Source organism: Salarias fasciatus, chromosome 6 (genome assembly GCF_902148845.1).
Source record: "Salarias fasciatus chromosome 6, fSalaFa1.1, whole genome shotgun sequence".
NCBI classification, from domain to species: Eukaryota; Metazoa; Chordata; class Actinopteri; order Blenniiformes; family Blenniidae; genus Salarias; species Salarias fasciatus.
This window is the reverse complement of record NC_043750.1, coordinates 25,615,307-25,635,283: the sequence shown is the minus strand read 5'-3', so window position 1 is coordinate 25,635,283 and position 19,977 is coordinate 25,615,307. Positions and strand designations below refer to the sequence as shown.

Below are 19,977 nucleotides of genomic sequence, written 5' to 3'. Positions count from 1 at the left end.
TTTAATCACTCCAGATTTTCTATAGCTCTACTGTCTTCGCACAGCCAATCAGAGCCTCTGGTGGTGTGCAGGCGCCGGCTTTCTGTTTCCGCTACGTCGTCCATTTTCCCGGAGTCGCACATGGTGTCCGCACCGGTCGAGCACCGTCACCAGTCTCCCTCCCGCGACTCCTCTCCGCTGCCGACTAAAACCCCGTCTGCAGCCGCGTTAAATGCAAGATACGGTGGATATGGTGGACGACCCCGAGTATGAAGAGGAGGAACCCTCCTTCAGCGATCCGGAGGACTACGAAGACGACATCGAGGATGACGGTGAGCGGCTGCAGGAAAAGCCCCGGCTTCTAGGCCTTGTAGCTAATAGATGCTAATTCCTGCGGCGGAGTGGGTTTATAAAACCACTTAGTTTGTAGCACCCGGTCCTGTTACTTTATATGGACTCCAAACCACAATGGCTGTTGTTATGTATTTACAGGGACACATTTAATGTAGTAGTTTCACAGTTTTCGATACGGACATTGAAGCCTCACCCCGACCCCAGAGAGCCACTCACTGTGGCCTTGCCTCCGTGGCGCTTAAACATCACGTTACAACAGTATCTATTGTTTTAGTGCTGTTTCAATCGGACACACAGGCCACGGTCACTGAACCTTCGTCTATATGCTTAAATAGTCGCTGTAATGTGAGAAAGACACAGGTCAGGGTAACGTAGATCCCACCCCATATGGGAAGTGGTGGATCGCTCACCCAAAGATCTAGAGGCGCATGATCGCCACGATTTATAGCAGCGATTTTCTGTCATCCACAGCCTCCACTGACATTTTCTGTAAATTGGCATAAATTTCATTACACCGGTTTGAATTACTACAGGAAAATGCAGAAGTTAAGCAACACATTTCCTCCTTTGGATGGATTCTCGTTGTCTGGATTTCCTGAAGTTAATCGTGTCGTATGTGTTATTGCACAGTTACAAATATCTTTGTAGGTTGTAGGTTTGTATCAGTCCTTTGCGGTTCATTTTAGCAGCACCGATTCCCTTCTGACAACGTGATTCAACACTGCTGTCTAGCCAGGCTAGTCGTAGGAACATCATGATCCAGTGGGCATCTGAAGACATATAACAAATTGTAGTTAACCTGATTGTATTTGAACAAATTTAGAATACATATTGACATATATCAGCACTGTTGTGTTTTCCTCCCAAACTGTGGTAAAGGTTAATTTAATTTTAATGGTAAATGTAGTCTGCACATGTTATTAATCTTTCACAAAGGATCATGTGGCGTTTTCTTCTGCAATGATAAAGCTGGTAACCATATGTAAGTTACAGATAAATTTGATAAGACTCCAGCCATTAGACCTTCCTTCTCTCATCCTCCCGCCCATTTATCTTCCCTCTTCAGAGCTTCTTGATGACATCTTGCGAGAGAAACCCCAGGAGGCGGATGGTATTGACTCAGTGGTGGTAGTGGACAATGTTCCTCAGGTTGGCCCAGAGCGTTTGGAAAAGCTCAAGAACGTCATCCACAAAATCTTCTCCAAGTTCGGCAAGATCACAACCGAGTTCTATCCAGAAGTTGAAGGCACAACTAAAGGGTAGGACCCCGTTAGATATCTGAGATGCCATAGCTTTTAGTGCATTGTAATTGAAAGTAAGTCTTTTCCTCTTACAGATACATCTTCCTGGAGTATGCCGCTCCAACTCAAGCTCTTGAGGCTGTGAAGAATGCAGATGGATACAAGCTTGACAAACAGCATACGTTCAGGGTTAATCTCTTCACGGACTTTGACAAGTATGTTTGTAGTGTCAACCATAATATCAGTGAAGTTAGACAAATAAATGTAACCTCTTTCCATAAAAAAAATCTTTTTTTTTTTTTTTTCAATAATAGATACATGAACATCAGTGATGAGTGGGAAACACCAGAAAAACAGCCTTTCAAAGACTTTGTGAGTATTTTTTTTTTCCTTTCACAGTGGTCTTTGCTTCCAGTCACATTGAAGGTTTTAATCATCAGAATATTTGACTTGCCAAAAAGTTATACGCTTTTTATTAACGCTCTTTTTCTGACTTCAGGGTAACATGCGTCATTGGATTGAGGACCAAGATTGTCGTGACCAGTACAGTGTGATCTACGAGGCTGGAGAGAGGACGGCTATTTTTTCCAATGATGCCAAAGAGCCAATCGTAGCTGAAGAAAGAGCGGTAAGTTGTTCACTGCATTGTAACTGTGAAACATAATTTGGCTCCACTCATTGGTTTCTGGACTCATGATGGCTTTGTTTTGTGATTCAGCGCTGGACGGAGACGTACGTTCGTTGGTCTCCAAAAGGCACTTACCTGGCCACCTTCCACCAGCGGGGCATCGCTCTGTGGGGTGGAGAGAAGTTCAAACAGATTCAGAGGTTTAGCCACCAGGGCGTGTCCCTCATTGACTTCTCACCATGTGAAAGGTAATTTGCTTCTCTGTTGGTTAACATTTATCTGATTTAATCATTTAATCCGACAGAGCTAGACTCTTTAAATATTTGCCCAGTAATGATTCGAATCTGTATTTAAAGATGATCATTGTCTGCTTCCAAAGCATTCCTTGTGTGAGCTTCATGTGTATTTGCAATATCTTCCAGGTACGTCGTGACTTTCAGTCCCCTGATGGACACCAAGGAAGACCCCCAGGCCATCATCATCTGGGACATCTTGACCGGACAGAAGAAGAGAGGCTTCCACTGCGAAAGTTCGGCGCACTGGCCCATTTTCAAGTCAGTACACTCATTTTATGTGTGTTCGTGTTACCATGTCGTCGCCGTAACTCTGTCAGGGTGTTGATGTGTGTTATAACATCGTGTTTGGTTTCAGATGGAGCCACGATGGAAAGTTCTTCGCCAGGATGACTCCGGACACGCTGAGCATCTATGAAACTCCTGTGAGTAAACTGGTGAAACTATATAATTACTTTTGTGAAAAGTGCCTGATTTTGAAGCCATGTTTGTTTTGTTTCAGTCGATGGGTTTGCTGGACAAGAAGAGTCTTAAAATTACTGGAATCAAGTAAGAGCTGCTAACCGTTTTATTTAAACATTTCAAAATTGCTTGTTGTGCACAGAGATGCTGATGATATTTCTTGTCTGCAGGGACTTCTCCTGGTCTCCTGGTGACAACATTCTAGCGTTCTGGGTCCCCGAGGACAAAGACATCCCAGCAAGAGTAACTCTGATGCAGATGCCTTCCCGCCAGGAGATCCGTGTGCGCAATCTCTTCAACGTGGTGGACTGCAAGCTGCACTGGCAGAGAAATGGAGATTATCTGTGTGTGAAAGTCGACAGGACTCCCAAAGGAACACAGGTAAGCACAGGATGGTGGGGTACATAGGACAGACACATCACAGGACAAAAGAGAAATATCAGATTCTAAAAACACTTTTTTGGTCTTTCTTAGGGTGTCGTTACCAACTTTGAAATCTTCCGCATGAGAGAGAAGCAGGTTCCTGTTGATGTGGTGGAGATGAAGGGTAAGAACATTCACGCACCTTGTCAGTAATTCACTGCAAGAGTAGAAAAATTCATTTATGTTTCCACTTGTTTTTACTTTCAGAAAGCATCATTGCGTTTGCGTGGGAGCCCAACGGCAGCAAGTTTGCCGTTCTCCACGGAGAGTCCCCGAGAATCAACGCCTCCTTCTATCATGTCAAAAACAACGGGAAGATTGAGCTGATAAGTGAGTAGATCAGACACGCATGCAAACGTGTGGCTGAATGTTGCTGTGTGTGGTTTGACACGCCGAACTTTGTGTTTTTCAGAGATGTTTGACAAGCAGCAGGCCAACAGCATCTTCTGGAGCCCACAGGGACAGTTCATGGTGCTTGCCGGACTCAGAAGGTCAGTGTCATTGAGAGTTGTAGAGAAATGATGGTATAAGAAGCCACTGATGATGAACTAAATACATTTTCTGACACCTCATATGAGAGCTAAGCTCCTGATTCTAATGTTAATCTGAGGCTCGTCGTATTCGATGACTACACTTGTGAAATGCTCTCCGTGTGTTCTTAGCTTTCCTCTGTTTTTCTGTCCCTGTGCAGTATGAACGGAGCTCTTGCCTTTGTGGACACGTCGGACTGCACCATGATGAACATCGCCGAGCACTACATGGCTTCTGATGTTGAGTGGGACCCAACCGGTCGCTACGTCGTCACCTCAGTGTCCTGGTGGAGCCACAAGGTCCGAACCAGCTTCTCAGTCTGCACTTCACCGACACACCGGTTCATAATTGCAAGATATCTGCAGTAAGATGGTCCTCCGTTGACCTCTGCTTTGTTTTGTGTTTGTGTTTCAGGTGGACAATGCATACTGGCTGTGGACCTTCCAGGGTCGTCTCCTCCAAAAAAACAACAAAGACCGCTTCTGCCAGCTGCTGTGGAGGCCCAGGCCCCCCACCCTGCTCAGTGCCGACCAGATCAAGGTACGTTCCTATCCAGATGTTATAGACACATGTGGAGCCAGTGATGACAAACCCAACTTTTCTGACACCTCTTATGAGAGCCACGCCGTGGCTCCTTGATTCTACTGCTGATCTGAGGCCCACAGTTAGAACGCGCTGCGAGCGGCGGTGGTTTTGGTTCATGGATCCTTCTTTCATAGTGAACTTTCTTTTGCAGAATATCAAGAAGGATCTGAAGAAATACTCCAAGATCTTTGAGCAGAAGGATCGTCTGAGCCAATCCAAGGCTTCCAAGGTTTGCTCTGCTTCATTCTTTACGTTTGCAGTGTTACCAGTTTATGAAGTGAATGTAATTGTAACTGTAGCCTAAATAGGAGTAATTTTTGAAACCGTGATTTGTTTTTTTGTTTATTTTTTAATTTCGTCACCTTTGTATCTCTCATGAATGTAATGAGAATATTTAATATGCAAAGTTGTGCAGCAGTACAGAGAGTTGAGCTCGTTGCGTCTGTGTGTGAGTAGGAGCTGGTGGACAAGCGCCGAGCAATGATGGAGGAGTACCGTCGCTACCGAGAGACCGCTCAGCAGATCTACCAGGAGCAGAAGAGCCTCCGCCTGGAGCTCAGAGGAGGTGGGACTCCTCACTCCTTCACCACTCAGACACCTCTGTTCAGATGAACTGACCTCTGACCCCCATGCCTTGCAGGAGTGGACACTGATGAGCTGGACAGCAATGTTGATGACTGGGAGGAGGAGACCATTGAGTTTTTTATCAACGAAGAAATCATTCCTCTTGGCGATCTGTAGTCCCCTACGCAGGTAACGCCTCAAACGCTTCATGGATGTAAATTTACAGCTCTAAAGCACCGTCTTCCATTAGTTTGTGTTTCGTCAACATGATCCAGTCTTGTAACTCGCCGGTTCTCTCTGCTTCTTTCAGTCCATCTGTTTTTGTGTGGAAGAAGAAAGACAGAAACTGCGTCATTGATCGGAGAAGGACGAAGACCACGCTGTGAATCTTGGGGCTTCACATCGAGCCTCAACATTCAGATTTAGTGACTTCATCAAAGCACGCCGAGCAGATCAACAGCCACACCAGGAGACCAGAGTCTCTTGCCGTCACCGGGCCCATTGATTTTAGTCCTCTGTGGAACTTCAAATTTAGCAAAGCTGCCTCTTTTTTGTTTTTTTTTATAAATTAAGAGTCACTCACTCTTGAATCAGAACCCCATCACTGATTGGACTTCTTCATCTCGGGGTCTTTTGTGAGCCAGCCTCATCATGCTAGTGTCTGACTGCGGGGCAGCACAGGGTGCCATTCCAGTGGGGGGTGGGCGTGTTGTGACTAAACAAGTAGCCTTGTTAATAAATGTGCTGATGTGGCGCTATAGTGGCCTGTATCCTCCTCCGTTCAGACTCGGCTTTCACACAGGGAGGGGGTGCGCAGCGGGAATAACTTTAAATAAACATTCAAACATACCACCGTCTGCCTTTGTCCCAGTGTGTCATTTACAGACGAGACTCTTTTTTCTTTTTTAGAAAGCTGATGACTAATCTTTAATCTATGCTTCATCTGAATTTACATGTAGGATGTTTTTACACATTTTTTTTAAATTATTTTTACAAAAAAAAAAACTGTCGGTGAGGTACAAAGCTTTATTTTTTTTTTGTTTTCAGTAGTCATAAAAAACCTAATCATATTTTTCCAGCAAAATTCCCTGGAGCTGTTGGTGGTTCGCTAAACATTGCATATTCATCCAGTCCTCATCTCTTAGTTTAAGCTTACTCTCGTTCACCCATCTGTCTCTTATCGAAACCACTCTATTATTTTAATATGTGTTACAGAATGTTGTGGTCACTTCATTCAATTCCTGGGGGAGATTTGATTTAATTTCTTTTACAAAGTAGTCTCCAACTTGGAAATACCTAAATTGTTCTGAGTCCTTGAGTCCAAATTCTTTTTTCGAGTTTTGAAAACCTTTAATTTTACCGTTGTTGATAATTGTACATAATGCTGTTATACCCCTGTTTATCCAGTGTTCAGAATTTTTGGATTTCCCTCTCCAATTTGTATTTCCCTATAATTTTGAACCATGTTTCCAGAGTGACTCTGGTAATTGAATCGAGCTTATTCTCAAATTTCTTAAACATTTCCTGGTTTGTTGTTATACTCTATGGATATCCCTCGATATTTGATTCCATCTCTTTCCACTTAGCAGTGTATTCAGAATCACACCAGTGCACCAAAGGTCTAATCTGTGCAGTGTAGTAATATTCTAAGGCTAGCCCCCCTTTGTCTTTGGGAATCTGTACTGAACTTAATCCTGGGTCTTCTACCCCCCCACAAAATGAAGGGTGTTGGTAAAGTGGTTGGATGATGTTAATTTAACTTTACTCTGTTGTGTTGATATTTTAACTTCGCTGGTATTCATTCTGTGTTCTTCCTGTGTGAAGCTATGTTGCAAGAATTTCCCTGAGGGATTAAGTTATTTATAATTCTGATTCAAACACTGGGAACCAAGAAGGAACAAATGTGATTTTGAAATGTTTCCCATTTCAGGTGGCAGCCACAAAAAATAATCTCCCTGATTTCCGTGGTATAATTAAAACTTTTGAAATGTCACAAGGATGTTTTAAATATCAGATACTCTGACTGTGCTTCAATCCCACTGTGGGTGACTTACTGATGAAAATGAAATATTAGTTCTGTATTTTATAACCTTTCTGTCTTCAACTTTGACTGAAGTGGTGATGAATGGTGAGCCATTCATTTTGAATGAACTTGTTTTCTCTTCATAAGAGCTAGAGTTTTTTTTTTTTTTTTTTTTTTTTTTTAAGTCTGAGAGCAAGAACAAGCCTTTTTTTCTGCATTTTGAAAGATTCAACACTCATATTTGTCCAACACCTGTATGGATGCATATTGGGGCAATTCTGAACAATGAATGAAGAGAACTCAGTTTGATTCTTGAGCTCCTGCAAGAAGGCACTCAAATCTGGCAAGCTGCCAGGAAATTGCTTGAAAAAAATAATCCGGTATTTGCACAGAAGTTTTGACTTGCATTTACTGACATCGGCAAGATGATCAGAGGTACCACAGTTTTTCACAATGAATCACAAATATGATCAATGTTAGAATAAACCGGAAAATACAGTCTACAACCTGTCTGTACTCTTTTACCCAAACCAGAAAACTCAACACAGTCACTGTTGCTTTATTGTTGCTTCACTTTCATCCCACATGATCACAACTTAGCACATTAACAGCCCTGAAAAGAAGAAGTACAGACATACAGCCATCGGAGTACATGATTTTGTTCTGTCCTTGTTTTTGCATTTCCGAATATGAATTGAAACAAAACCTTTTTGGTAAACATGATTGTGTTTTTCAGGAGCCAGATATGCAAGGCTGCGTTTTCTCTCTGTTCTATTATCGAGTCAGCAGCTGCTCTGTCATCAATCTGAATCTATATGTTGGGGATCATTTTTCACAGATTTGAGAAGAGGTTATTTGTTGACTGCAGATATATCTGATGTGCTGATACAAAACTAAACCCCCAGTCAGACCGGCTCACTCAGCAATAACAGTGAAATTTGTATGTATGTTAACAATCGAGTCTGTGTCATCAGCTGTGTGGACATGCAGCATGGGGAGGAATTAGGAGGCGATGTGTCCGTGTTATTTATGCTCATTAGTCCACATAATTAATCCCTGATGAAAGCGGCCGCCACTGTTCATCAGCCACATCGACTGCGGACGCTGCAGAGATCTTTTAGGTCACTGACCTGAGTCCACCTCATTTGTTTCACACGCCAGGACAGATTTTCAACTGTGAAGTATTACACAGCAAATTAAACCCTCAATGATTTATAAACCAAGTAAAGATCTAATCGAACAGGTATGTCCCCCAATGGACCCTCATTTGTTTATATCAAGTAAAGCATCATCAGACCATACGATCAAACACATTCTGGGAAAAATGAACCCATCTGGTCCTCTGATGGACTGATGCTGTTGTGCTGTCCTACACTTCATAAATTAAAAGGCTTTTTATTGAGAATTCTGCTGCTTGCTTCAGTTAAATTCCTGCTGTGACGTTAGGTTTCAGCAGGCTGGCTGCCAGAGAGCTGGCTGGTGCTTTTGATGTGGAGACAGCTGCCACCCGATCATTTTCCCATCTGTCACGGATCTTATAAATACTCTGCAGGAGACAGCTGCTGAGGCTTCATTCAAACATCCGCCAGTGTCCAGAAAATGTACTGTGTGTTGCAATCTGGAGCCGTGACCCAGAAGTAAATATCCATCCATTAGCTAATGCCTCTTATCCCCAGAGGACGGTGGAAGGGACTCTGATGATAAATATCAAGTCACTCAAGATCATTACAGTAAAGATTCAGTTTTGTAGTTTTGACGTTTCTTCTTAGAGGATAAATTACAGTGTTTTAATGTTGGACTTAATTGTACTGTGATATAATGCAACAACAACCCCAGACATTTAAAGGATATAAACCTGACAGTAAACATTTTGAACGTTAATTTTCTGTCAAGATTTTCTTGGTCTTGGGTACATGCCTTTCAGATGTTTTGTTTTAACTGTTTATTTATTTATTTATTTATTTATTTATTTATTTATTCATTCATTCATTCATTCATTCCCAGAAGGTGCTTCTTTGAAGAAAGAAGAATGAGAAAAACATTTTATTTTTTCACATTCAGCATGAACCAGCAGCCTGGTGAATCAGAATGCGTTATTTCAGGGATTAACCCTTTGGACAGTGATCTAACATGATGGACCTGGACTCTGGTTCACGGCTTCATCATAAGCTGTGGTTTAATAGCTAAGTTCTGACATGTTTTGCTTTCCTTTTTCTCCTCCAAGGGACAAATAAACCATTTGTCCCATTAATTTTCTGCACATATACGTTCCTGTCAGAGGCGTAGTACAGAGGGGGTGGAGCATTCTCGACGGGCCCTTACGATGGTAGTTTTACCATTCAAAAAATCCCTCATCCTACCATCAAACAACACACTAATGCTCACTTTTATTGAGCCAAGCAAACCCATATGCTTCAGAAAGCAGAATAAAGTCACAAACCAGTTCACAAACTTGTTTTGAAGAACAAATACACACACGCACGCACACACGCACATACAAATGCAGCCAAACAGCTGTCAATCTCAGAGCGTCCGCTGTCCATGGTGCTGAAATCTCAGATAAAAAGTCACGGGCTAAATCTGTACCATCTTTGATACAGCTTAAATATAAAATGAACACAGCTGGTCTAAAATTACACAATCTATTCAGATAGATATAGACACCGCTATCTATATCTTTTGGAATTCACGTATATTAGAAAAAAATAGACTCGGCGGTCTCTTGTAGTTGAAAGCAACACAAGGCACATTCAAATAGGCAGGTGTTTAAGACCACAGCATTCTGATAAAGATAATATTTTTTAAGATTTGACTGACTCACCAATGGCTCCGATGTTAGGTTTTGGGTAGTACCGCTAGCGGCTAGCATAGTGTTTAGCATACTGTTTAACTTCCCTCCAAAGAGTTCAGATCAAGTGCAAAAGAAAAAACTCGTTCATGCCGCACAGCCAATCAGCGCTGGCTTACAGCTCTGATGCATTCATGGACAGTCGTAATGTAAGAATTGGCAAATTGGAGCCCACACTCATATGCATATACCTTCTAGCACTCACTGCACATTACATTATAATAATTTATTTACGATTAACTGTGAACACATCACATGAAACGGGGCCCTATGACCTTGTGGGCCCTGGGGCGACCGCCCCCTTGCCCCCACTCTGGCTCCGCTACAGCTTCCTGTACAGTGTACACTATCCCTACTACTTAAATAAATCAAAATCCTAAAACACACTGACATTTTGATCAGTTTTACTCTTTATAACATATCGTCCATCCATCCATCCATCCATTCATCCATCCATCCATCCATCAGGGTCATGGGCTGCTGCAGCCAATTCCAGTTTACTGCGGTCACGGCAGGATCTACCTGGACAGGTCACCAGTCCATCACAGAGACAGACAACTGCACACACTCACCACCATGCCTAGGGGCAATTTGGGGTCACCTGTTGTGCATGTTCTTGGACTGTGGGAGGAAACCAACACACACACACACACACACACACACACACACACACACACACACACACACACACACACACACACACACACACACACACACACACACACGGAGAATGGGCAAACTCCAGAAAAGTTCAAGTTTATTGTCATTTAGTGAAGACATGTTTCCCTGCACAATGAAATTCTTTCTCTGATCAAAGAACGTCTCAGATATTATCCCATTTAAATAACTTTCATTTGTTTTCTTTTTTATGACAACCTATGAAATAAAAAAAGCTAAGGGAGGGCTGCAGGTAGGTTACAGAATAAGACATAAGCTGGAACAGATGACACTATATTACACAGGACAGTAAAGGAGTTTAACAGTAAAAGCTTTAAGTCCTTCAGACTGTGAGGGAGTCATCCTGTCATACTTTGGAGATCCAGCGCCTCGTGTGGCTGGATTTACGGTTTCCCAGCCTAAATTTGGAGGACGCCTAGGCCGGTGGGAGAAGCGGCGTGCAGGGCGTGGGAGCCGGGATCTCGCGGTATTTGGGCCGTGGAGCGTGGGGAGAGGGAGCGGCTCAGACGGGCTCACATCACCGGGCGGACGGACCGGAGGAGACGCAGCGGCACCTCGGCTCCTCTGCGGGGGTAAGGAACCGGATTCCATTCGGGCCCCGGTGGGCTTTCTCCGGCTCGGTGATGCTCGGAGCGGCCGTGAGGCTCCCGGTGTGAAGGGCTCGGCAGGGAGCGAGCCGGGATGAGGAGCGGATGACACCGAGGGGGAACCGGGCTGGAGAGACGCTCTTTGTGTCTTCTGTGGAGGGTGTCCGCTCAAAGGACACGTTGTTTGCCCGTTTGCTGGATAAATTCTGTTTTTTTTTTTTCCATCCAGGGAGGATGCGCTCCTTTCCCAAGACTGTAATAACCCAAAAGCCCCTGTGCTTCATAATAAGCACGTTTTTTTGTTTTCCAAAAAATTTAAATAATACCTGTTTTCACTTGTCTTATAGCTGCAGGAGAAATTGGATGAGTCTGGGTGTGTTCTTGTCAAACAGGCTCTTCAAGTGAAAGTAACAGTAAACTCTCATCTCATCCCACTCAGAGCCTGCTGAGACCCTCAGATTGCGTGTGTGTGTGTTTGTGTGTCTGAAGTGTGTGTCCCACCCCCACAGGCCAGTTTGTTCACATGTCCCTGGCAGCTGGGTGCCCTGGGTGGAGGTGGTGGTTCCCATGACCCCCGGGCAACCCCCCCCCCCCCCCCCCCCCCCACACACACACACACACACACACACACACACACACACACACACTGGCCTGAACCCTCATCATAAAGGCTGCTATACAGCACAGCATTATCTTTATTATTCTATGATGTACCTGTTATGGGAGGGTGAAAATGATGCTGGTTAGGAAAGCTTCATTTTTCATGTTTCGGCCAACAGCATATTCTAATATTTCATGAGGAGAATATGATAAAACCACTCTGTCTTTCCTATTTGTATTCAAGCTGTCAAGGTTTTAGTGCTGTTTTCTGTTTCTTTCAGTCGCAGGAGGGATCATCTGCAGTAGCAGGCCACCATAAAGCTCCAGACAGCCACTTCAGCTTCTCTTCGCCATTCGCGGACCTTGATGCGGCCCAGCCATGGGAACATGGCCCAGTATACGGCTGGCTTTCATACTGGGGTCTCTGTTCATGAGCCTGCTCATCATTGTGTACTGGGAAAACATACTGAGGCTGGACGCAGGTTCGGTGCCTATTCTCTATGGACCACTTCACACTGGCTGGAATAACAGGACCAACAAAGACCCTTCACAGCCTGTTAACACCAGCAGATCTGAGGCCACTGTCCCCACCACCACGCACATCCCTGTTCAGCAAGATGAAGAGGGGCAACACTGGGAGGAGGAGGAACTGGAGGTAAAACAGGAGAGGAGGAAGGAGGAAACACTGGAGGGAAATGAGAAAGAGAGCAGTGGCGTTTCTGCTGAAGATATGGAACAAAAAGCAAGGAAGCAGAGGATCATGGACGTGTGCTCAGAAATGAGCTCCTCCGAGGAGTTTCCAGCAATGAAACGCAGTTTTAATCAGATCCCAAACATGGAGCTGGATCACTTCATAGTCGATGATAAACACCAAATCATCTACTGCTATGTTCCCAAGGTACGTCCGCATTGTGTGGTTCTGTCTGGTGTGTGTGTGTGTGTGTGTGTGTGTGTGTGTGTGTGTGGGAGTGCTGCAGTAGTCAAAAACTGTGTAAGACAAACAGCTTGGAAGAAAAGTGCTTTATTGGCTTTAGTACTTTATTGGCAAGTCACGATATTTATACACACATTCATAGCTCTGTCTTTATTTCTAAATATTTTGTCTTCTTCTCCCCCCTTCCCCCCCACGTCTCCCGTGGCGTCTCTCTGTTTAGGTGGCATGCAGCAACTGGAAGAGGATGATGATGATCCTCAGTGAGTCTCAGATCTCACCCTCCTCAGGAAAACCTTACACTGATCCCGTAGAAATACCTACTAACATCGTACACAACGGCTCTAACTACCTCACTTTTGATAAGTAAGACACGTCACGCTGTTTACACCCAGAGCCCAAATGTGTGTTTTAAATGTGCTTATTTTATGTCAGTAGCTCTATAAAGTTCAGTTTCATCTCAGTCGTGCTTGAGTGTTATAAAATGGCATGATAGCCAATAAACAGTGCTTTACTTTTACAGTAAATAAGTATGAGTACAATGAGGTGCAGCTCACCAGGAACATGAATATCACGATTGAATTTTATGATTTAGTTTCGTGAATAAAGGAGCAGTTGCACTTTTTAACTGTGCGTCTTCCTAGGCATTTTTTCCACATTTGACCAAAAGATTAAAATATTGCAATGCGGTGCAAGTTTAATAATTGTGGGGGCTTTCTGTCTGAAAAAAAAACAAAAAAACAAAACAAACAACAACAGTATTTTAAAGGGGTTCACAAAGAAGCAGAAACACGCAATCAGCACTTCCTGCCACACAGCCGTTTTTGAGTGAAACATGTAAATATCTGTGTTTATCATCTTTTTTATGTGGGATTTTCATTGTTTTGTGCACTGTGCATTGTAATGGATATTGTATTTAGATACCGACTTTTACAAAATTTTGAGCTGCAGACAGAGAACACTTTGTAGCTTTAACATTTGGTGTTGAAACGGCTCAGTACTTCCTTCCTTTATACCACTTTATTCTGCTCTGGATCCAGTCCCAGATCACAAGGCTTTTTCTTACAAGAAAAGAATGACAGTATAACAAATAAAAAGTACGGTCAGTGCCAGGCCAGCATCACTTTTCTTTGTGCTTCATAAAAGGCAAACTGTCTCTTTTATTCATCAGCTCACTTCAAAGGAAAAATGTTGAGCAGTTAGCAGAACTGTACAATGGGCACAAAAATACACACTTTCATTTAAATTATCTTACATGCAAAAAAACAAAAACAAACAAAAAATAGCACTTCCCCCCCTAACAAGCCAGTAAATGCCTGAATGGAACTGAGCAAGCCAAATAGAGAGACTGAAACTGTGTGTAAACAGGAGGAGTCCCTAACCACAAACACACATACCTCAGGCTCTAAAAGCAGAAAGGAGGAACATTTGGCAGAAACTGAAGACCAACTTGCACATTTGAAGTGAAAGGGAGCGTTCTTCTTCTGTCATGTTACTCATGCTTTGATCCAAACTACTCTTCCTAAAATTGTGAAATTACATTTTAAGCCCGTTGCAGTACTTCTCTCTTTCCTGAAAAACTGATAGAACTTCAGTTTTCAAATAGATTCTTGATGTTCCTGTGTACACTGCTTGGAACAGGACAGGTTTTGTTTCTGTCGTAACATTCAGATACTGAGCTGCACTAAAAAAGTGTGAGTGAACTGGTTATTTACTGAGCTGACAGTTGGAGGAGAGAGTGGAAACCACGGGCTTGGCGCTGCAGCACAAACAGGCCATTCTCTGAGCCGAACTCATGTTTTTTTGTGTCAGTATCAGGACGCACAAGACACGAGTTGCAAGGGGTTTGTTTTCAGACTTGCCTTCTGACTTTGAGCAGTCACAGAGGTGCTGTCGGTGGAACGGTAACTCCTACAGGGGAGCATTCATGTTGCTTTGTTGTTCTTCCTGACCAGGTTTCCCAGCATTTATGGTTCTCTGTCCCACCACCTGATGGCAGTCAAGCTCCAGAAGTACACCAAATTTCTGTTTGTGCGAGACCCCTTTGTCAGACTCATCTCTGCCTTCAGGAACAAGTTTGGAAAGTGTGTATCCGACTGTGCATGTTCACATTCACACATGCTTCTCTTCTCATCAAACAGCAGTCAGCACTGAAGTGTGTCTCTCTCTCATGTGCTTGTGTTGCCAGGCCCAATCAGGTCTTCTACAAGCGGTTTGGTTCCGTGATCCTGCGTCGTTACGGCGGTGTGTCTTATTTGCCAGACACAGCCAAGGAGGCGTTTGCTGCAGGACTCAAACCCACGTTTCAGCAGTTCATCACCTACCTGCTAGATCCCCAGACCGAGAGAAGAGAGCTCTTCAATGAACACTGGCGGCAGGTATTCGTCTCACACACACACACACGCACACTCACGTAGACACTGACTCTGCTATTGTAAATTGGGTTTTCAAATATTGGTAGTTTAATTGTCATGACTTTCTTTTCTTCTTCGCTTTTGGCATGTCTCCTGTTAAAAGACATGGAATTTTTCTTTCCCTGATGAGTTGAAGCATGTGTATCATAAATGGCTTATGAATCATGCAGGTGGATGATATTTGGCATTTGATATGCAACAGATCAGTACAGCTGTTTTTATTGTCTGAGCACAGTGGGGTTTAAAGCATGAAGCTGACAGTCTTATATATTTCCACAGTTTGGGAAATGAGTGAAAGTTTAAGGATTACAATTAATTCTAAGTATAAGATGCCATGTTGTGTGAAAAAAAAGTCAAAATATACACCTTTTCTCAGCCATCAAACACATTGAAGTAAAGAGGAATCTCTGTTTACAGAATGTCAGATCCTTGAATTGAGGCTTCCTAATGGTGCTTTTAGGGGGTTTCTTTTATATTTATCACAGACATATTTCAGTAAGTCATCCCTGACTTGTTTTTCCTGAAGAAGAATTTCTCTGTTGTGCTTTCATATTGGGAAAATATAGCATCAGGTCAAGAAAAGGAGTCAGATGTCAGATTGTTTTTTGAAGCTTTCTCTGCATCAAATCATATCTAGCTTGAAGGCTTAAAACGGGGCACTCTAAAACAAATTTGCTGAAAGTGGATCTGTTGCATCCACGGCACGATCAGCCACGGAAAGTGAGCACACCACCACAAGATCAATATGTGACATTCTGCTTTGTTAGACATAGAAAAGCAACTTTCCCACTGGTGCACAATTTGCTAAATTAAGATGCCAGACCCCAATCAGCCAACGTCTAGCCGAACAAAACTGTCTGGCAATGATCTCATAGGATGAGAAGCAGCTCTGAAATACTTCTCATGAGGGGACACAAGGACAAAACCTTGAAGCGGGCTAAAAGGTTTCAGTATGACACAGTGAGTGATGGAAAAAAAAAAAGCTATTTCCTGATGAAACAGTTTGAGATTTGTTGCTGCATCAGAAATCTGCGTGTAAGATGAACCAATAGCATTGGACCAAACCCTCAGTCGAAGATTTTTCAGACTGTTTTCTTCAAAGAATTGCAACAAAGTTTGATTTGTGAAGGAGTCATGCTGCAGGAAAATTATCAGTGTCCCTTTTAGTCAAATCTACGTCTCTTACCTGTTTGTCCCTTCCTGTTTAGTTTTGTTGCATGTGTAATGTCTGCTTCTCCTTTTCTCCGTACTTTGTGCCATTGTGATCCTGCCTTCTGTGTTTTTCCCATGTTCTGTGCCTTTTTGCATTTTTGAACTCTGTGCACACTGCTTCTGACGATGTTCTTATCAGATTTGGGCAAACCCTCGTCAGATCGAGTACTACTTTCACTGGAGCAAAGAGAGTGCAAAAAACCCCATGAGACGTCCCGCTATCTATTTTTAAGTTTTCAACATTTCACTTGAATTCTTCAACTAGGGGCTTTTTTTAAGCAACCACAAACTCAAATCCCTCTGGCGGGATCAAAATACCTCTCATTTTTAAATGGCCGGCATTTACAAACCCTTTGTCCAGTGTCAGCAATGTCAGCAACATGTCTGAAGAGGCCGGGGAGGACGAGGCGATTTCAGGAGATTTCATCAGCATCGCTTTGATTCTCATGTCTTCTTTGAAAATTAAAAAAAAAAAAAGTTTGCTTTAGCTAAATTCTGTAAAAAAAAAAAAACCCAAATAATTCTGTGCTCCTTGCTGCTTCCAGCAAGCCGTTAATGATTCACATACACCCTGTATTCACTGTTTAATCTTTTTTTTTTTTTACATGTTGCTTCCCACGGCATTGTCTTACTGATATCAAATGACTTTCCACTTGGTTTCAGTCCCATGACAACTTGTTACGAGGAGATTTCATTTTTTGTCAATAATGACCTTAACCATGTTGTAATATTGGAAATAGATCACTAATTGCTTTTTTCTTTGATCCCAAGACTTGTCTGTTCCTTGAAATACAAAGTTATTTACAGTTTTTATTATTCTGAAACTGAATTCTTAGAAAATTATTCATGTGTATTATTCTTTATTGAGCGATTTATTGCATTGTGATTAAGTTATAGTCCTCAAGAGACATTGCTGAGTTACATGTGGCTTTAACCACAGTTATCCTGAACCCATAGAGGTGCAGATCTCGAACTGCAAACATCAAATCTTGGAGTTTGTAGATTCTTTGAATTTACTGCCATCACCACCACTTTTCCTATGTTCTTTAGGCTTGAGGGCACCTGGACAAATATTTTATACATTAATTTTTCATTATTTTTGTCAATTTTGTTTAAAGATTCAATGTTTGTTTTTCTTTTACCAGATGATATGTAGCTTTTTAAATTTTGGTTCACTCCATGTTATGTCAGCCTATGGCGATACTTGTTGAGAATCTATAGAAAAGCTTAGGAGAAAAATGACACCACAGTGAGTGAAAATGTAACAAACCAAAAAAAGAAAAAACGAAACTGCTTGGGATTCAGAGGGTTAAAGCTTGAACCACACTGTGGCCCATCGACTCTCACCCAACACATGGTTTGTTTCACACCAAGTTTATATTTTATTAACGCTGGACTTGATGTTTGCCACAATCGACAAAAAGATGTTGTTGTTAGCAGCTGTTGGGATCCAAATAATTGCACCCCCCTACTCCTTTTTTTAATTGTGATTTCTTCTTAAAGATTACGTGGTGAGTTAAAATGCAGCTGCTGACACCCCAGAATGATTCTGCTGCTCTGCCCCACCTGCAGCTCCCTGCTGCCTCTCAACACTTTGACAGCCACTGGTTCAGCTAATTATTCCCTTCATTTTCTGCACAGCCTTCATGGTGTAACAACTGTATAAAAATTATCTTTCCAAGAATGTAGTGAAACACATTTTTTTGTTTTTGGGTTGGTTTCTGTTTTATAACAGACTGAAATGAACTCATCCCTGCTCCATTCCTCCTCTCAATAACATCCCATCAACAACACACAAATCCCAACCCTTGTTATTTATATTTTACTTGTTTTACCCTCTGCTGCCATTTTTTCCTCCTCTTGTTTATATTCAGACTTTTTGTGTTCTTCCTCCATTGCACTTATATGACATCTATAATTTAAGATCATAAGAATGACTGTGGTAGCAGGCGATAAACTTGTGTAGCAAAATACACATAAGATAAAACTTGCAAACAGTTTTCAACTGATTCAACGTGTGAATGAATATACAGTTTTGACGGAGCAGCCGTGTGTGTTTTGTGTTTCAGATTTACCGTCTGTGCCATCCTTGTCAGGTGAAGTATGACTTCATCGGGCGACTGGAGACCCTCGACACAGACGCAGAGCAAGTTCTGAAACTCATGAAAGTGGACAATCTGCTGCATTTCCCTTCAGCGTACCAAAACCTGACTGTAGTCAGCTGGGTAAGAGACTGGTTTGAGCAGATTCCCTTTGAGGCACGGAGGAAACTGTACAAGCTGTACGAACCTGACTTCAAGCTGTTTGGCTACCCCAAGCCCGACAGCGTCGTAGACGAGTAGACGGCTCCGAGCAGGATACCTGGGAACTGCACCATGTGTAGAGTCCACGTCCCGCCAACCTGCACACAGCCAGCACATCTTCCTGAAGACCTGTCAATGCTGCTGTTTGCACCTTTTATTTAGTGCAAACCTCAAACTACAGAAGTGCCTGTCAGTGTAATTCTGTCATCATTTTATATGTATGTATGACGCAAACTTGGTTGCCAATTACATGTTTTCAGTCTGTTTTCCTCATGCAAAAGCACTTTGTATAATATTCTGTGAATATTTTGTTTCTCAAAAAGCTATTTCTTGATGTTTCAAGTGGAGGTAGTGTGCCTTCATTACTGTAATGAACTCATGTTTGAAAACTGTAATTTAACAGTTTGTTATGTTGGGTGGTTGAACACACAAAGGTGAAGGAGGATTCAAACAGTTAAATGTATCCATATGTGTCAAAATCATAATGCAGTTGAAAGAAAGCAACTCAATAAGTCACCACCAATCAATTTAAGCACTATTTATTTAAATTTTAACTGCTAAAGTAAGAGGGGTAATCAGTGGAAAGCCAACATAATGATGGTATTATGATAATTATATGGAATATTGTGGAATATTAGCAGAAATTGAACTGACATTTTGACAACCATACAAACAATACCCTTTTTTTTATGTCAGGAGTGACTGATTAAAATTATGTTTGTGCGTAAAACAAAGGCTCTGCCACTCTTTCCTTTGCCTTTTTTTTCTCATTTTCAGAACACTTAATTATAATCACCAAAATACTCACCCATCTTGTTAGTTGACTGTAGGAGAAAGAGAATGAAGCTGCATGATGGAGCGCCTCACTTCATGTTAAGAAGGAAATTTTCTGTGGGTTCGAGTCCTGGCTGGGCCTTTCTTTGTGGAGTTTGCATGTTCTCTCCGTGCGTGTGGATGTCCTCCAGGCACTCCCACTGTCTGAAAATCTGCTTTTGTGGTTAATTGGATTTTTACATCTGAACATGATCCTTATGCATTAAGTTTATTAGCAAGGCTTATATGCAGTTAGTAACTTATAGCATTTAGACACATTTCACGTCCCACTGAGAACAAACCTTATTGTTCCCCCCTCTCTACCTGACAGAGAAGTGGAATGAAATATCAGATCCCTTTCATACAGGATGTGAAAGTCGTGTAGTGTATGGCGTGCTGCTGGTGGGTGGAGAGTGGAACAACAGCCAATGCCTCCACGACTTTCTATTGCACAAAAAGCTCCTCTTGTTGCGTTCACACCTGCCAGCGCGTCTGTTTTCCACGTGTT

The 19,977-nt window shown here is 42.5% G+C and overlaps 2 protein-coding genes and 2 non-coding genes across 4 annotated transcripts; all 4 read left to right on the top strand.

Annotated features, from left to right (window-relative positions):
- The first annotated feature begins 101 nt into the window (after nt 1-101).
- Nucleotides 102-5,917, top strand: LOC115390561 (eukaryotic translation initiation factor 3 subunit B). Its single transcript, XM_030094467.1, has 19 exons — nt 102-311; nt 1,400-1,592; nt 1,670-1,789; nt 1,889-1,946; nt 2,074-2,202; nt 2,293-2,450; nt 2,625-2,756; nt 2,854-2,920; nt 2,998-3,044; nt 3,128-3,338; nt 3,432-3,504; nt 3,588-3,710; nt 3,793-3,871; nt 4,072-4,210; nt 4,326-4,451; nt 4,648-4,725; nt 4,953-5,061; nt 5,137-5,249; nt 5,371-5,917. The coding sequence occupies exons 1-18, from the start codon at nt 212-214 to the stop codon at nt 5,235-5,237; spliced, it is 2,043 nt and encodes a 680-aa protein (XP_029950327.1). The 5' UTR covers nt 102-211; the 3' UTR covers nt 5,238-5,249; nt 5,371-5,917.
- LOC115391182 (small nucleolar RNA SNORD60) lies at nt 3,913-3,994 on the top strand. The gene has a single exon (XR_003931742.1). It is a non-coding gene; the product is annotated as a small nucleolar RNA SNORD60 (small nucleolar RNA).
- Nucleotides 4,487-4,572, top strand: LOC115391184 (small nucleolar RNA SNORD60). The gene has a single exon (XR_003931744.1). It is a non-coding gene; the product is annotated as a small nucleolar RNA SNORD60 (small nucleolar RNA).
- Nucleotides 5,918-11,115: 5,198 nt separating the features above from the next.
- Nucleotides 11,116-19,282, top strand: LOC115390216 (carbohydrate sulfotransferase 12-like). The gene is made up of 6 exons (XM_030093988.1): nt 11,116-11,181; nt 12,078-12,694; nt 12,951-13,093; nt 14,683-14,811; nt 14,916-15,105; nt 18,423-19,282. Exons 2-6 carry the CDS (start codon nt 12,176-12,178, stop codon nt 18,693-18,695), a joined length of 1,254 nt encoding a protein of 417 aa, XP_029949848.1. The 5' UTR covers nt 11,116-11,181; nt 12,078-12,175; the 3' UTR covers nt 18,696-19,282.
- Nucleotides 19,283-19,977: the final 695 nt, after the last annotated feature.

What these genes read in the sequence shown, in the direction of transcription:
- LOC115390561 (XM_030094467.1), top strand. Translation starts at nt 212, where the DNA reads ATGCAAGATACGGTGGATATGGTGGACGACCCCGAGTATGAAGAGGAG. An exon ending in GTTGAAGGCACAACTAAAGG is followed by an intron (nt 1,593 to 1,669) that starts GTAGGACCCCGT and finishes TTCCTCTTACAG; the next exon opens with ATACATCTTCCTGGAGTATG. An exon ending in GCCAATCCAAGGCTTCCAAG is followed by an intron (nt 4,726 to 4,952) that starts GTTTGCTCTGCT and finishes GTGTGTGAGTAG; the next exon opens with GAGCTGGTGGACAAGCGCCG.
- LOC115390216 (XM_030093988.1), top strand. Translation starts at nt 12,176, where the DNA reads ATGGGAACATGGCCCAGTATACGGCTGGCTTTCATACTGGGGTCTCTG. An exon ending in TCTACTGCTATGTTCCCAAG is followed by an intron (nt 12,695 to 12,950) that starts GTACGTCCGCAT and finishes CTCTCTGTTTAG; the next exon opens with GTGGCATGCAGCAACTGGAA. An exon ending in AACTACCTCACTTTTGATAA is followed by an intron (nt 13,094 to 14,682) that starts GTAAGACACGTC and finishes CTTCCTGACCAG; the next exon opens with GTTTCCCAGCATTTATGGTT.